Source organism: Dunckerocampus dactyliophorus, chromosome 2 (assembly GCF_027744805.1).
Source record: "Dunckerocampus dactyliophorus isolate RoL2022-P2 chromosome 2, RoL_Ddac_1.1, whole genome shotgun sequence".
In the NCBI taxonomy this organism is placed as follows: domain Eukaryota; kingdom Metazoa; phylum Chordata; class Actinopteri; order Syngnathiformes; family Syngnathidae; genus Dunckerocampus; species Dunckerocampus dactyliophorus.
This window is the reverse complement of record NC_072820.1, coordinates 41,141,388-41,159,724: the sequence shown is the minus strand read 5'-3', so window position 1 is coordinate 41,159,724 and position 18,337 is coordinate 41,141,388. Positions and strand designations below refer to the sequence as shown.

At 39.7% G+C, this 18,337-nt stretch overlaps 1 protein-coding gene and 1 long non-coding RNA gene across 2 annotated transcripts in view; one reads left to right on the top strand and one right to left on the bottom strand.

The window, feature by feature from the left end:
• shisa9a (shisa family member 9a) overlaps positions 1–18,337 on the top strand; it is an 82,099-nt gene that overhangs the window by 48,138 nt on the left and 15,624 nt on the right. The window contains exon 3 of the mRNA XM_054760694.1: positions 7,282–7,515. Within this exon, the coding sequence (XP_054616669.1) occupies positions 7,282–7,515 (234 nt within the window). The remainder of the gene's footprint in view (positions 1–7,281; positions 7,516–18,337) is intronic.
• The window catches only part of LOC129171742 (uncharacterized), a 32,419-nt gene continuing 18,550 nt past the window's right edge, over positions 4,469–18,337 (bottom strand). Inside the window, exons 2-3 of the long non-coding RNA XR_008566826.1 lie at positions 15,103–15,239; positions 4,469–7,678 (exon numbers count right to left, since the gene is read on the bottom strand). This is a non-coding gene — a long non-coding RNA (uncharacterized LOC129171742). The remainder of the gene's footprint in view (positions 7,679–15,102; positions 15,240–18,337) is intronic.

Below are 18,337 nucleotides of genomic sequence, written 5' to 3'. Positions count from 1 at the left end.
GGAGGAATTACACTGTACAGCCTGTAGCAATGGAACCAAGCCAAGCCCTCCTACATATACTGTATATGTGTTCATGCTAGCCCTTGATGTCTCTGCACCAATGTTTTTCTCTCTCCTTTATTTATTTTAACTACAGACACAACAAAAATGTGTTGTTGTGTTGTCTATCCCATGTCCTCAACAGAACACAGTGGTATAGGGAAGCTGGTCCACCTCCAAATTGTTCTGCCTTGCAAACAATTTCAACATATAAAATAATGGAAATTGGTTTGCATCATGAAACCATTTGTAACCATTTAACATCCCTGACTGTCATACAACTGTAAAAATTAGGATTGTGTGTGAATTTTAATCTATCCATCCATTTTCTACCGCAATACACGTGGCCAGAGCGAATGCCAGCTGTCCTTCCCATATTTTCTGGGTCAGACACCAAAGCTCGATTATTTTTGGAAAATACAGTAGCCTACACGGGTCATTGAGAGGTCAAGAAGTAAACTTCCCTCCGTTGATCAAATAGTCAGCTAGCTAGTTCTGCAGAGCAAACCCTGTTGATGAAGAAGATGGCAAAAAGAAAGAAAGATACGGAGTACGGTACAAAACCATGCATAAACTCATGATAACATGATTTTACAACACGCCATACACATGCCTGCAACAGCGAGGCTTCCAAGGTTCTGTGCCACGGAGAGCGACTATGTCATTCTGAAGTCAATCAAACAGGACATGAAGTATAACAAACCAAGAGAACTACAAAACCATAAGGCTACATGGCCACTAATAATAAAACAACACATTCAAAGCAGTTCAGCACCAAGGATAGCGACCACATCATTTTGACACCCACTGGAACTATTTCAACTCAGAGCCTGTACCAGTAGCTACAAAGTTTAGTAAAACTGGCACAGCGGCCCACATGTTCACAAACACAATTTCAGTATGAAGCCATATAGGCCTACTCACCACTATTTCAAGGGCATACGACAAGCCTTGCGTGCCAAGAATTTGTCCATGATGCTCCATTTTCTTTGCTCTCTCATTCTCTATGGACAACATGGCAAGTCCACTCAGTCTCTCCTGTCCCACTGTGCTCCTCAAGCAGCTTTCAATAAGTTTTAACTTGGAGAATGAGCACTCAGAGGTTGCAACGGTGACGGAAAGAGGCAGAGGGTGTGCCGCCCTCCCAGCCCTCCTGAAGCCCTGCCCTTGGTACCTGTGTACCAAGTGTAACCCCTTACCGCCTAAATGTATTTACAATTACGTCATAAAATATATTTATTTTTTGCTGTCAAGCAGATACTGAGATTTGAATTTGATTACATCACATACAATAGATACTAGTATAAACATAAATGTCAAAATTAGGGATGTCCGATATTAGCTTTTTTGCAGATAACCGATGCTCAACTCTCAATTTCTGATTCCGATATCAACCGATACCGATATGTGTAACATCACATATGCCATGGAATTAACACATTGTGGTAACCCAAATATCGTTTTAGACATTTCTCTTGGAGATTAATAAAGTATCTATCTATCTATCTACCAAGTATACGTCTGTTTCTGGGTCAGGAAGTTGTTGTAGTCACTTAGCCATTACTAAAGAGTTGTTGCTTGTTGTTGAGTGGAAAGTAAACTGACTGGTGCCACCGACCTCGACTCCTGTCTCGTTGTAAATCACATCTCCACATCTGGTGACCCTCAACGTGAGTAAAACTGTCGACTGACAACATAGACAATGAGACCGAACCGGCACCGCTACAAGCTAACGAGTTAGCTAATGTCGACGCTATCTGCAGCACACAGACGCCCGTGGTTTCAACATATCAAGCCCAGTTGTGATTGCGAGGAAAAACACAGGACGTGAAGTATTTCCACATATTGGCGCCACTGGATGCATCGATGACGGCAAGTACAAGAGGCCATAGGCCTATATACAGCATTTTCTTTTCAGTTCTCATTATAGGGAAAAACCCAATACCGATATCAACTGTATTTACATTGTTATGGCAATATCGGGCCGATAATATCGGTGGGTCGATATTATCGAACATCCCTAGTCAAAATTGTTGTTTTTTTCAAAACATTTAACTTAAAAAAAATTTATTTACTCGTAGAAAGGGCAGATTGAGCATCCATCAAAAAAATAGAGAAAAAAAATGACATTCCCGTAAACCAGGGGTCACCAACACAGTGCCCGCGGGCACCAGGTAGCCCCCCACGACCACAGGAGGCGCCCGCAGGCCTGCTTTTCATTCAGGTTTTCAGTTAATAATGTGAGAACACTACAAAGAAAAGTATTCTGAAACATAAAATGTGAATTGTGGATACCAGCATTTGTGAATGTTTTGGTAAAACAAGCATATTTGATTTGTTTGGGTTGAAATAAGGTATGAAAATCATTTCTACAAAAATTTTCATTTTCTAAAAGTAGCTCTCGCAAGAAAAAACGTTGGTGCCCTGCTGTCATAAAATATACCAAAATGTGATGATTTCTTGCAAGTTTTTCTTCATAAACTGAAGCAGAACAAGTGATACTTTATTTTAATATGCAAACTGAGTAGAAAATAACTTTAATTTTTGCTTGCTATGTCAAGTACCCCTTTCAACAGAATGACCCATCTATAAACAGATATAAACAGGATAACCGTGATGCTAATTGGCGACATTAAACATAACTGGGATACTAGTAATTAAACACTTATTCAGCATGGTATGTGTGGAATGTCGTTGGATACTATCCCTGTATTAAGTAGACGTATGCCACCTCAACTGCATTTAGCCCAAAAGCTGTTTTATGACACACTGGGTAAAAAGCTGTGACACAAGCTAGACTTGCACTCAGTGTCGACCTCCTGCAAGGCAAAATAATCCAAATTTGGACCCGTGTTAAATTATACGATTTAATAGGCACAGGACTCTTGCAGATGGCTTCATTGTCTTTGTTTTTTTTCCTGTGCTGCCTTAACAGACATCATTAGCCTCATGGGCCTCACCAAAAAGAAAAAAAAATTATCACAAATAAAAAGTGAACACGACGAACGTGACTTTTTTTTTTTTAATCCACTAGGATTTCTTACTACCAAAATTGGAGTGTTGGAAGACCTTTTGTGAGTGTTCACCCATAATTTAAATTCACTGGTATCGTAAAGGCAAAAGGTCAAAAGACTCAAATGAGATATCCAACAAGACATTGTGTAATAACATGGTTCCAAATATAACGCTGGATTATTAGGCTGCTTTGTGTGATGATTCTGAGCACATTATTCATGGTGGATATAAGGCTATCTAGACCACAATGAACTGTGTGACCTGCTTAATGGTGGCTTGCTCTGGACGCTATGCAAATGAGTCCACCGCCACAAGGCACAGTTCAAAACTAGCATGCATTACAAGATGATGGTAGCCATCTGATGATATTTTTTTTTTAATTTTGGACATTTATATAACACAAAAACGGTGCTAGGTCTGAGTGGGATTTGAACCCCAAAAGCGAGCAAGGTTCAACAGAAGCCTGTCATCATGTCCTTCTGCATTCAGCCTTATTCCTTATTCTAATGTATCATCAATATATTTCATAATAATGTTGGATGGAACACAAGATCGACAGGCGGATTGGTGTCACGTCTGCAGTGATGTGGACTCAGTGCAGTGAAGAGGAAGCTGAGCCGAAAGGCAAAGCTCTCAATTTACAGATTAATCTACGTTCCTACACTCATCTATGGTCATGAACTTTGGGCAGTGACCGAAAGAACAAGATCGTGGGTACAAGCAGCGAAATTAGTTTTCTCCGTAGGGTGACTGGGCTCTCCCGTAGCGATAAGGTGAGACGCACTGTCATCCATATCAAGAGGAGCCAGATGAGGTGGCTCGGGTATCTGGTCAGGATGGATGCCTCCCTGGGGAGGTGTTCAGGGCACAGCCGACCAGTAGGAGGCCTCGGCGAAGACCCAGGACACGCTGGGGAGACTATGTCTCGCAACTCGGGATCCGCCGGGATGAGCTGGACGAATTAGATGGGGAGAGGAAAGTCTGAGACTCTCGTCTTAGGCTGCTGCCCCCGTGACCTGACCTCGGATATATGGATCGACAGTCGATAGACGCTTTTTAGCTTGTTATCATGAAAAACCTGTTGCACAAGGGAGGGGATGATGGTGGTTGAGGGGAGACGAGCTGCGTTACAACAGTAAACAAGCCGCGTTTTTTGGAGGTGCACATCTATGGAGTTATATTTCTGCTTTCATTTTGAGGTAGCAAAGGCAGGTTTTGAGCCACAGGAACATGCAATCATTACTTATGTGTGAGCAGGCAAGGCGTACGGGAGGGCACTGATATAATAAAACATTTTTTTTCTAATATTCTCACGAGCGACCACCAAAGTCTCAAAGATCGACAGGTGGCTCGCTATTGACGGGTTGGTGACGCCTGGTTTAGAGAATAATGGCTGTGTGTTGAATAGTAAGTCTATACCGCCATACAAGCTGTAAGCTGACCACTCTAAACGGAGACGTGATGGGGCTTTTTAATTTTGTGTGATACTGTTGGTCCAAAAAGGTGCACAGGTTCCAAATTGAATCATTAAAGTGTAATGCAGTGACAGGAATGTCCAATCCTAAAACACACCAAGTTGTAACCACATGTTTATATTAGACTCATTGAGGTAATATATTTTATTTTTTTTATAATTTAACAGTTGTCACATGCACCCTTCCAGCAAAAACACCAGTTCAATTTATTAGGCTGTGACTATTCAAACTTAATCACACCACATTTCCATATTCATGGACAATTTAGTATCAGTCCCATTTCTTTATAATTGAGTTTAGAAAGGCTTTGCAATTCTGTGCCACCGTTCCCATTTATGTTCACGGATTCAAATCAGTTGATGGCAGAGTGCCTGAAAATAAGGACGTGCAAGGAGGTGCACTTGTGCTTTGATAGGATATTGAATTTTAGTATGGTGCTCTTCAACCAGATAAAATCCATTATGTGCTAAGAAAATTGGTTGTCCCCGCCATTGTCCATTTTGGCCTTACATATAATAAAGTAAAGCTGTTGCTTGATCCCATCAAGACTGCAGTGAATGTTGACATATGAAAAGATTCAATGAAATGCCTGGAGAAAGAGCGTCCTTTTCCTCATTTGTCGCCTTCATTAGCACATGTTCTTAAGATGAGCCTGTGGCGGAATGTTTGATAACATCAACACAATCCAATTTGGAATTTTCAGTCACATAATTAACCTCATAAATATCTTTTGGCTCAATGGGTGTGCATTAAAAAAAAGCAAAACACCCCCAGGTTTAAGGCCTCCTGTCATGTCTGAACAATGCCTTTTCTTGACCAAACAGAAGAGGAGATGATCGATATTGATGGGTTGCAGCCACACAACAGCAGTCTGTATTTGAAAAGATTACCTCTACGATTTCATCTTCATCTTTTATGACTTTACTTTTTCATTCTCCATTTTTACTGACAAGCATCTTTACCTTGCTTCTTTATTATCATCAAGTGGCACTGTCAGACTGCTTTTAACACAATGTCCTCAGCAAGGATACTTGCAGCAGCAGTAACAGGACTTTACAATTATCTGTCAGGCTTTCAGGCAGCGGAACACAGCCGAAGTGAAATATTCCCACATTTAAAGTGACATTTGGCTGTGCTTTGCAGGATTTCCCGTCCCTGCCTCTCTCAAAGAGTGCACTTGTGAATATCTGTAACTTTGCTCAATGTGTTATCTTTACCAACTGGTTTTTGCATCATCGAGAAGACGCTCGGCTTTTTAGCACTATTGCATAACTCAAGTGTGGAGGAAGGCGGATCAATTATGAGCATGGTTAGGGAACAGCTACTTATAACAATGTGCTGGAGTACAGAGCACTCACTACAATCACAACATGAAACCTTCTTACTGCAAACTGTGTGGTTTACTCAGTTATTGCAGTTAAGCAGCATTTAAAAGCCATAGCACTTAATTAAGGTTTGTATAGGATGCAATAAAGTCTATCTAACTAATAACCTGAAGTCTGAAGTCCAGTAATCACACTAATGGGATGTTAAGGTGAAAAAAAAATGCATAAATGGTAATAAATACAATCGCCATTTATGATTGGAAGTCAATTTAGTTATTCACATGCTATCTGGGAATGCATGCTATGACCCAGAATTGAAGACATATTTTGCCACAAAGTAGTTTTCAGGATTCAAACCTAATTTCTAGTGCTAGACTACCACATTGCAGTAAATAGTCTGGGCTGTGGGAATTCAATAGCAGATACTTTGCAGTGTAGGTTCCTTGAAAGTCAGATGGTCAGGTTTCTGTTTGAGGTTATCCTTAAAATAGGATTTAAAATCCTTTACGGTTGACATTTACTTTACTTTTTACTAGAGGCGGGCAATACTACACATTTTGGTATCAATCAGATACCAAACAAATATAGGACCAGAGTCGCGGATACTGATACTTTTATACCATTGAGTAATTTTGTGATTTTTGCCTGTAATTTGTTGATCGGGAATAGAATCATGCAAATGAAGGTATCTCCTTGATTGAACTGAATCACGCAAAATCAGTAAATAAAAGCAAAAATTATTCAGATGCCCTCAAGCGTACAATATAACAATATATACAATATAATGGAACAGCACAACAAAAAACACACCGATATTTGTGAAAATAACCATATTGGCAAGTATCAATCCGATGCCAACACTACCCTGATATCGATAATATAGATTTTTTGATTGATCCACCCATCCGTACTTTTAGCACAGCAGAGCTGGTGAATGTTCGAGACGTTCTTGGCACTTGAGCAACTTTCACACAGAACCTGATTTTTTTTTTTTTTTTTAAAGCTGTTAAAATGGCGAAGGCGGGAAAAAAGAGTGAATGACAAACCTGAAGAAGTTAACTAGTGTAAAACATAAAAACAAAAACAACTTTGTCAGCAAGTGACACGTATTATGATGTCTTAAAAATAAACCCACATGTACACATCTTGAAGAGATGGAGGGGCATCCAAATTTTGGAAATTTTAATAGATTTTCCCCCAGAATATTGGTCAGAATATTCAGACTATGAATTGCATAACCTCAGGGGCATTAAGCTTCCCCTTCTTGTGGTGGATGTCATTAGAATGTGTGCAGGTGTACCTAATGAAGCGTCCAACGCAAGCATGTGTTTTTACTGAATACACAAACACTCACATTTTATGTTCTGCTTTTGCCTCTTGCTTGCTGAAAAGGTCCTCCCACCTAATGTTTATTATCGTGTCCACAGAGGGCGGTCAGATCAACAACAACGTGGGACAGGCATCAAACATGGTCCAACAGCACCCTTATCCTGCTCTCGGTCAGCTGGCTCATGTGTATGAACATCAACAACAACAACAACAACAACAGCAGCAGCAGCAGCAGCAGCAGCAGCAGCAGCAGCAGCAGCAGCAGCAACAACAGCAGCAGCAGCAGCATCAAAACAAGGATCTCAACAAGTACGCCTCCCTGAAGGCTGTGGGTGAGTGTCAATCATCCTTACAACTCCATGTTTAAATAAGGAAACATGGATGTTTTCCACGGTTGGTTTTGAGATTGGACAGCATCCTTGGTGTAGTGTTATGCCAGCTGTTGTGTGGCAGGGCAGCGCTGCCACATGCATTCGTAGTTGTCAGTTATTCTTTCTGAAACAGAGAACAGATGTTGTGTTTTAACCACAAATTGCTTGTCTTATATTACTGTTCCAATCTAGATTCAAATATGCCTCTTGCCGGTCAGGGGAGTGTGCGCGGGAACAACGTGCACAAGATGTAGCAGATTTGTACACAGATTTGACAGATGTTATTGATCGTGGCACCAAAACTGACACGCTGTAAAACAGAAAGTGGCTGTTTATCAAGCTGTGTAACGGCCTCACACATGCCACCAACTTCAGTGCTCGCATACCAATGTAGCTGATCTGAATGCCGTTTGCCGAGCCCGTATGCTATTGGCTGAGGCTCCGCTACATCCCAACCTCATATATTGGTGTTTGATAGCTCTTCTATTGGACAATGCTTGCCACACTGGCCCCACTTTATTCATCTTAAATAGATCAGATATTTTATATCACAGTGTGAGACGCGGACATCTTGGCGTCTTTACTGAGACTGCTACCGCCATAACAAGGAGCCAGATAAGCGGAAGAAAAGAGATGGATTATGGCTGGGTTGCACATGACGTCACATTGTTTGACATCAAACAAGCATACTCGAAGCTAGACGTCAAGTGAAGTCAGAGCGAAAATGCCACATCATTTTAATGCCTGGTACAACGAAAGGTACATTTGTTTGGACAAATATAATGATGATAACAAATATAGCTCATAAGAGTTGAACTGAAGAGCTGATATCTAGCAACTTCCATGGTTTTCTTGATAATAACCACAATCACTGAAGTTCTTACATGAATAGCTATAGCATTGCACTGCCAAAAAATGTAACTCTTATGAGCTATTTTTGTTGTCATTGTTATATTTGTCCAAACAAAGGTACCTTTAGTTGTATCGGGCATTAAAATGAACACGAAATAGAAGAAACAAGGGTGACCTAATAATTTTTTCCATGACTGTATGTCCATTCATACACTGTATTACTTAACATTGTTTTCACGTAAATAAAAATAATAATTTCCAAGGTGTGGCGGCTTTTAATGAGCCCTGATGCCCCGCCACGACCCATTACATGTAGCGGAAACCCTGGGCTGTTTTCAAAATGTCAAATACCAAAGTGGCCCCCGTATCTTTTGATTCTACCGTATGCGGCCCTCAATGGGAAAGGTTTGGACACCCCTGATCTAAATGCTCCAACTGTATAAGTGCCCAATCATTCAATAACACCATTAATACCACCAAAGTTATTTTATTTTCTTGCAATGTTGCAAGAAAATAAAATAAACATTTAAAAGTAAAGTAACACAAAAGAGGGTAACAAGTCTGCACCAGCTGTATTCAAACCCGCCCCATGTCAACTGCAGGCTACTGCAGGTTTATATGCTACACCCCCATGGAATAACAACGCAGCTCAACAATGACGGACACATACAGGAATGTATTCATGCTGACTGACTTGGTGTAAGAAGGCTGATAGACATGTTAGAAGCGCTATTTTCGTCTGCTAAATTCATTACGTCTGATGCGGAAGATAAGCTTTCACTGCTGTTTGATCGCCTTGTTTCATGTCTTTATGCAACACACCATGCACACATGACGACTACAATTGGAGCAAATAATTTCAACGGCATGCACCGTTATTCGCTTTAATCTGCCAGACATTGTGCAAACATAATGAATTTGCATGTGGCCATATTGAAATGTTTGTTCCCCCATCCGAACACTGTAAGCGATGCAGACTGCCTGTTGGTCACATGGTTGCAACCCAGCTGACTATGATGTGTGCCCTCAACGAGAGTGAAAAAATCTCTAAGCAATAATTGAGTATTGATTGGATTATTTTGTTTTTAGGCCACCAATAGGCTTCATTTACAACATCACCCCAGGCCATACTCGAAATGGTTGAGTATATTTGCAGTTTAATAGTCGACCATCGGGCCATGTGCGCATGTATTGGCATGGCTTCAACAGTGTTTGATTAGAGAAAATTGCAAAGCTCTCTAAGCTATCAATGATACAGTGTCAGGCTCTCAAAATGAGTCTTTTCTAAAAGTCAATATCAAAGAGCGGCAAGCTATCATTGAGGCAGATTCCAGTATAGACAACATATCAAAGTGAAGACTCGCTGAAAACACCGTTTCTCAGGGCTTTCTATGCAAAAACAAATGGTGGGGTAATAGGTAGATTACGTGCTGACAATAATATAGTATGACTGATGTGTGTCTATGAATTATTTCCTACGTTTCCTAAACTCCAGACTAATTCACAATTAGATGTTGATTTTTTTTTTTCAACTGTGCATTGTGGTTCAAATTTCATGGCTTGACTTTATCATGGTTTATACATGCTTTTATATATATATTTATATGTTTTATATATTTTTAAATCTATATTTATATATATTAATTCCTAAATCATGCTGTTTCATGGTTGAATACCACTTATTTGTAAAAAAAAAAAAGCATATTTAAGCAAATTGGACAAATTTTATGTCTAAATTAAGCATTTTCAAGCATGAAAATGGCAAAACGAACTATAAAACAAATATAAGCTATTAAGAGTACAATTCAAATTGTGAATGCAGTATTCTGCATCGGTCACTAGGTGTCAGTAATTGTTCGTAATTGTTAAAACACCAGACTTGACCGGCCGAACAACAGGCTTTTATTGCAGGTTTACATTATCTCACAACAGGCACAATAATAATAACATAATAATAATAATAACACAGGCTACTGTTGCATTTATAACCCAAGACAAGCTAAAACTCAACTCCGAACCCCCGACGTCACTTCCTGTCCACCACCCATTCTGCTCCCCTGCAAGCACTAGAACGCATTTACTGCAACACACACTATAGCAAGATCCTTATTTATGTCTTAAATGTCTTATATTATCTGATTATATATACTATATTGCTTAATACAAATGTCAGGGTGACCATAAGGGTGTTATCTCATGTCTAGAGGGCTCTAATAAAGTTAAAAAAAACATATTTAGAAGATCGTAAACAGGTTTGATATGCCATAACTACAAAAATATTCCATTTACAAATAAGGAATCTACTTTGTGGATATTCACTTATCACAGTCGGGTCTGGGAACAATTAACTGCGATAAACAAGGGATTACGGTGTTCTTTTGTAATTCTGGACTGTCATATTTTAAAATGGTCATATACAGCTGCCCCAAATGAGTTTGCCACCATGGCTCGCCATGTGACATTGCTACTGTAGAATTGGTTGGATTTAGCTACGACTGGATTCAAATAACCACCTGGCCTCAGATTTAATACTCGCTTAGTTGTTGACGTTGTTGAATAGTGATTGGTTTTGATGATAAGAGATTGTAAAAAAAAAAAAAATGGGGTGGTGTGATACGGCTAGTTAAACAGTAGCCTACCAGAAAGTCATTCATCGCGGTCCTCATCCTCCTCCTGGGAACTAAAACCACTAAAGTCGTACTCTTCCAGTGTTGGAACCGAACAGCCCCACAATTCCCTCGCCACACACGCCGCCAGTCTCTGTCCGTCTTTCGTTGTCGCTCCCAGCGCCATCCCCACCCTGAGGCAAATCAGCTCCCGAGCTGGTGCTGTCCACGCCATCACACAGCAGTCCAGCCCCCCGAAACACGCAGGCGACAGTGGACCCTCAACACGGCTCCACGCTACCAGGATCCACCGGCAGACCCGAGCAAAAGCCACCAGATCGATCACCTTCAACCTGAAAGCCTCACATCACATGCACCTCTCCACGCGTTCTCCATAATGAGCTGTGATGTGGCGGTACTGAAATATCAATACCATCGATACCAGATCTTTAGGCTCTAAAACCGATCCTCAAATGAAAATATCAATACTTGATAATTCAATAACTTGAGGTAATGTACAGTATATCATTAACAGGAACACATTTAAAAGTAACTAAAAGATTGAAACCTTTGATGTCTTATATTCTTTTATTTATGAGCTATGTTATCGTATCGGTAATGCCAATACCAGCCTGAATTTTATTCAGTATTGAATGGGAAACCAAACCTGCCTATTGTACATCTTTAATGATGAGGGCGTGCGCAAGAAGCAAAATGCCCCGAAGCACACCAGATATCGCGTGACCAGAACGTGACCACAATCAGCTACAACACCGTATAAGCCGCAGGGTTCAAAGTGTGAGATAAAACTGGCTTATACACTGGAAATTATGGTAAATTCACAGTAATAAAAAAGGAGAGCAACTCCTTGGGGGGAGGAAGAAGAAGAGGCGGGAGAACAAATAAATCAATTATGACTGTCGCTTTCATAGGAGCAGATTCTTTAACACGCTGAAGGATACAGTATTTATCCTTAATGATGACTGTGATAGTCAAACGCTTAATAGCAAAAGTGCTTCCACGGTGATGTTTTTTTGTTTTCCTGAGCGCATTACCACCAGAAGAGCCTGCCTTACGCTTGGGAGACATAACGAAATGCAAAACTTAAATTAATAAACGGTCACTTCTTGGCTTGGTGATGTTGTGGTGCGACCCAGGCATGCAGACATTTTTACACATAAATGTGCATAAATGTTTGTGTTGAACCACACACAACTGTGTTAGCATGTTTTGCACTGTACCACACCTGCTGCATGTTAAACCTTGCCAAAATCTAGCCCCTCCCCCCACCGTACTTGGCACCACACTTTCATTTCCCTCCCCCCATTTCTTCTTCCCTTTCATATTGCCTTCATCATCTGCATGACACCGTCTCCACCTAGCTCTTCTCTCACTGTGCTTTTCATCTCTGCCACCTACATCTTCATCGCCAGTCCACGCTGATCCCCCCTCCATCCATCACAATCCCTGTGACTCCTTGAAGAATCATCTGGCGGCCCATCGCCATCCTTCCCCGCTTATAGTGGACTCTTATCTACTCCTGCAATCATAGTGGGGAACCTTCCCATGCACCTGGGTTACAATGACAGATTTCCATGCTACAAGTGGAATTCAAAGAGGTGACAGGGATTCCACAAGGAAAAGTGTCATATATATACACAACCTAGGCCTGGGATGTCCAAACTTTTTCCACTGAGGGCCACATACTGACAAATCAAAGGATAGGGGGGCCACTTTTACATTTTTTGAAACCAATCAATGTAGATATGCTGAGGTGTTTTTTTTTATATTTAAAGGAAAAAAAAACAGCTTGCATCGACAACATTTTTGCCTTACATTGCACTTTTTTTTTTTTTTTTTACAAATATTTAAACTTTCTTCTGGTACATTTTTTTCATGTAATATTTTGACTTTATTCTCATAGTATTTTGACTTTATTATATTAATATTAGAACTTTTCCCCAACCTAATTTTTCAAAAATTGCAACATAATTCTGTGTTTTGTTTGTTTCTCGTGTTATGACAGTATTTTCTTTAATTTTTCAACTTCATGCAGTATATAAGAAAAAAAAATCTATATATAATATATATAAATTAAAAAAACTTTAATCTCTTAAAATTCCATCTTTAGTCTTTTAGTTACTGCTCTCTTTTTTTTACAGTTTTTTTTTTTTTTTTTTTTTACAGTTTTCTTGTTGAAATCGAACATGGCCCCCGGGCCACACTTTGGACACCCCTGATTAGGCCTGTCACGATAACAAATTTTGCTGGACAATAATTGTCTAGAATAATTGTCTAGTCTAGAATAACTACAATATCAAGAGCTTTTAAATAAAATAAATTAAATAAACAAACAACATAATAAATTAAACAAACAAATAAAAGACAGTAAAACCCCACTGAAAATAAAATGGACTCTTTTAGCAAAAATTGCACTTAGATAACCATCGCAATCAATCACAATATTTCTGATTTTGAATCAGGAAATAACCCGGAAATACTCTGAAGCTCACATTGTGTGTCAATGGAGATGTCAGCTCATTTGCATATACCAGAGGTGTAACAGTACACAAAAATGTTATTTCGGTTCAGTTCAGTTTCTTCAAAAAAGGCACAAAAAATGACTTTACATGCTTTTATAAAAAATAAATGCAAACAGAACTTTTTTTAAATAAATAAAAGCGACCCATTTGGGTGATATTTCAAATAAATTAGATTTTGAGGGTTTTTTTTAATAGAAAAATAATAATAAAATAAAATGTTGTATTTAACGATTGTTTAAACATTGTGGTGAAATGTCGTGGACAGTTAGTTAAATAGCTTAAATAGCTCTCTGTTGCGCGTGAAGTCCAACCATCTGTCGTAAATGAAATAGCGGACACGTGATAGCTCGTTTGCGACATCACTTTTAGCTTTTTCATAAAGTGCTGGTATAACATCCTGGCTAAAGCGAGGGCGTGATGGTATTTCATAGCAAGGTTTAAGAACTTTAATCAGATACAGTCGTGGAAAAAATGATTAGACCACCCTTGTTTCTTCAGTTTATTGATCCATTTTAATGCCTGATACAACTAAAGGTACATTTGTTTGGACAAATATAATAATGATAATAAATATAGCTCATAAGAGTTGAATTTAAGAGGTGATATAAACCAGCGCGCTCAACAGCTGAATATGGACGTAAGCTTGTGGCTCTAAAAACTCCAATCCCCTGTGTTACTGCTTTGGCCCGGTCAGAGTTGCTTGCTAGAGGTTGTTTATATGCTGAAGTTATTGGTGTTCGCACTAAGCTGCTTTTCTTTCTTGTAGATGTAACATTCATTGCAGGATGATGCCGCTTTAAGTGCGCTAACATGTTAGATGTGTTTCCTGCAGCATACCCGATATCCATGGAACAATGTCGACACACAACTTTGGATTTATCCACTCGCCTTTATCCATCCGTAATTTTAACAGGGAAGCCAAGGTGTTCCCAAACAGGAGACTCTAGTGAGATTGGAGGGTCTTCCAGCTCAGGCTTCTTGCTTGCATTTGCCCTGATGCCATTTGTCACGCCTGCGAGCTACTCCCCCTCAATCCCTCTCCCTCAGTCAGTCGTGTCCGACACTCAAAGGCATCCGTGCAGAAACTAGCCAAGAAATTAGTTCCGCGTGAAGCTTTTAGATCACTCTAGTAATAAAAAAAATAGCATAAAATAGAACCGAAACAGTACGCAAGTGGACTGAACCGAACAGGCCGAACTGAAAAGGTTCAATACATCCATGTGAACCGTTACACCCCTAGAATATACACTTCCTTGATTGACTTTTAGCAACATTGTATGTGGAATACGCTGTTGATGTTGAATGGGGTGTAATGTTTTGCCGTTTGGTCATAGTACATGTTTTGGATGCAGCAAAGTGCCTTGGTACAAAATGAGGTGTTATACGTGAAATGTGTTTCACCGTTTTGTATTATTTACTTCATTGTCACAAACATTTAATGTCACAAAATGACAGCGTGCAAACGGGCTGAAATTGACATCAGATCGTGTTCACAAGTATTCGATCGTGTAGCAGGCGACACGCACAGCTAGCCAGTGAGCACTTACCAGCGCCTCGCCTCTCCCCACTGACACAAACAGACTGAATGACTGACAGGAGGGTTCAGTCACTCTTTCATTCCACTGTAGAACAAACGGGCCCAGTTGTTGAGACAGATGCAGAGTGAAACCTCTTATCATCCATCCTGTTAGGTCGAAAGAAAAGAGGAAAACAAACACACGTCAGTATATCAAGGCCAGCAAAATGAACAACTTCATTTTTATTTATCGTGTGATTAATTGATTTATTGATTCTCATGACAGGCCTCTGATATATAGCCTAGGAATGGGGTGTCCAAATTTTTTCCACCGTGGGCCATATGGTGAAAAATTAAAGGATGTAAGGGCCACTTGATATTTTCTAGTATTAATATAAACTTCGGTCTTCTTTCCCATACTTGCTGTTTTTTTTTTATGTATTATTATTTTCAAATATTTAAACTTTTTTCTTAAATAATCTTCAGAAATGTTCTTCTTGTAAATATGACTTTATTCCCATAATGTTTTCACTTTATTCTTGCAACATTATAACATTTTCCGCAACATAATTTTAATTTTTTTTTTATTTAAAACAATTTGTTGTTTTGTTTCTCAGAATATTACAACTTAAAAAAATAAGGACCTTTTTCTTTAATATATCAAGCTTGTGTTACTAAATAATAGTACAACTGATTTTTCAGTTTTTACTGTTGTTTGGTTTTTAGTTTTTTTGTTCAATTATATTTTTAGAATGTGCCTCGAGCCGCACCTTGGACACCCCTGGCCTAGGAGGAACACGAAGGGAGAAAAGGGGGATAAATAGAACAAACACAAACCAAATGTCAGCTGTTGGGCTAATCTTGAGCAAAATGAATAGACATTAGTGTTGTTACTGCATGTTCCCTCCGTGAGAAATAAATCAAAGTCTAAGATCAACACTTTTCCCTCAACACTACAAACCAGCTCTTTTTCTTTAATTGCCTCTGCCACTTCCCCAATTGTGCAGCTGATAAGCCACACTTGTGTCAATCAATAGCCATCCCCTGTGCATCTAAATAAGGTCACTTCATTGAATCCTTAACAGCATCCGGAGAGGCAAAAACGAACTAATAAAAGGTCCCTGGATGCAGACTTGCAGCTCAGACCGGAGGAGTATGTTGTCTCCCTGTAAGTACAAATGACCAATTATGTTGAAATCTCACATGCCTGATATAACAGCTTCCTCAAACCTTAAAGAGACACAAGTAGTCTAACTTGTAGCACAAACTCAGATAGTTTTGTTTTTAAAATATGCTGTAATTAAAAGACGTTTATTTATTTTATAAATCTACTTACAACACACATTGAGGTTTTTTTAGCTAAGGAAAATCTCTTCAAAACAAAATGTAATTTCTCCCTGTGAAGGTGTGATTGAGCAAAGGTCTACAAGGTAACTGCTGATACCAGAGGTATGGCGTACAAAGTCGGTTGTCATGGGTACAAACAGCAGTACCTTAGGGTTCTTATAGAATGACAATTACAGATAATGAAGAGGACAATTACAGTAGAGGCAGTCAAATCCAATTCCGACAGCAGAGATCAGACAACTTATTATACAGTACTTATGATGTCAGTTAACAAGCATATGGATGAGAAATACAATTACAGCTCAGTGGCATAGTGAAAAGAAAAAAGTGAATTTCAGAATGAAAGTGGGTGTCTTTACCGCTTCAGTCGCCATTGACTGAGAGCTCGCCGACGTAATGCACATCAAATGTCTTTTTTAATTTGTGAGGTTTGTATATTTGTTTTATTCATATTTATACATGCAGTTTTCATATCCCTTTTTCATCCATTTCTTTACAGTACATGAATGTAAATTTTTGGTTGCCTCCCTGTGATTGCTTTTGTGTGTGCGTAAACGCCACGGACATGTACGTGAATACCAGCAACCGTGTGTGGCAGCCGTGAACGGCAGTTATTTTATTGTGCAGAACAAAAATGTATGACTTTTTGTATTATTTTTTTTATTGTGAAAAATATACATTTTTTGTACGATACAGTCATCCCTCGCCACTTTTGTGCCTTCACTCTATTATGGTGTTCAAAAAATGTATTAATTTATAAATCATACTGTTTCATGGTTGAACATGGCCTATTTTAAGTAAAAAAAATATGCATGTTGAAGCAAATTTTATGTATTTTTTGCAAACATTAACCATTTTCAAGCAAAGCATAAAACTAAAATACTTTCACGGCATTCAGAAGACGCATTTAAAGATGCTGTGAATTACAGTATATGTCGTATTCTACACCGGTCACTAAGAGCCAATAATGTTACTGTAACATTTGATGAGACACACAAATGCTGACTTGATCACAGGAACAACAGGCTTTTATTGGAGGTTTGAATTATCTCACCACAGGCATAATAATCCCCAATAAACACACACTGCTGCAGTAACCCACGCTAAGATGAAACTCAACTCTGAATTCCCAACGTCACTTCCTGTCAGCCCATCACTCATCTCCCTTTGGGAACACACTTATAGCAACACACACGAGCATGAGTCTTATTTACAGTATGTCTTAAATGACATATACTTTTATTATATCTACTGTATTGGGTAATACGAGTATGAAGGTGACTACATGGGTGTTATTTCATGTCTAGAGGACTGTAATAATGTTAAAAAAACATGATTATTTAGAAGGAAATTAGTCCCCCTTCTTAAAAAGGGGGGGCCGCCATCCCGATCTGCCAATCCAGAGGCACTGCCCCCGATGTCCATGCGATGCTGCGGAGTCGTGTCAACCAAGACATGCCCACAGCACCCAAGGCCTTAAGGAACTCCGGATGGATCTCATCCACCACCGGGCCCTGCCACCAAGGAGTTTTTTGATCACCTCGGCAACTTCTGCCCCAGAGATAGTCCCGAGGCACTGCTTCCTCATTGGAAGGCATGTGGGTGGGATTGAGGAAGTCTTCGAAGTATCCCCTCCTTTGGTCCACAACATCTTGAGTCAAGGTCAGCAGCACACCATCACCATTATACACGGTGTTGATTGTGCACTGCTTCCCCCTCTTCAGAGGGCAGATGGTGGTCCAGAATCCCTTCGAAGCCATCCGGAAGTCTTTCTCCATGGCTTCTCCGAACTCCTCCCATGTCCAAGTTTTTGCCTCAGTGACCGCCACAGCCACAGACGGCTTCTGTTACCTGTCAGCTGCTTCCGGAGTCCCATGGGCCAAAAAGACCTGATAGGACTCCTTCTTCAGGTTGATGGC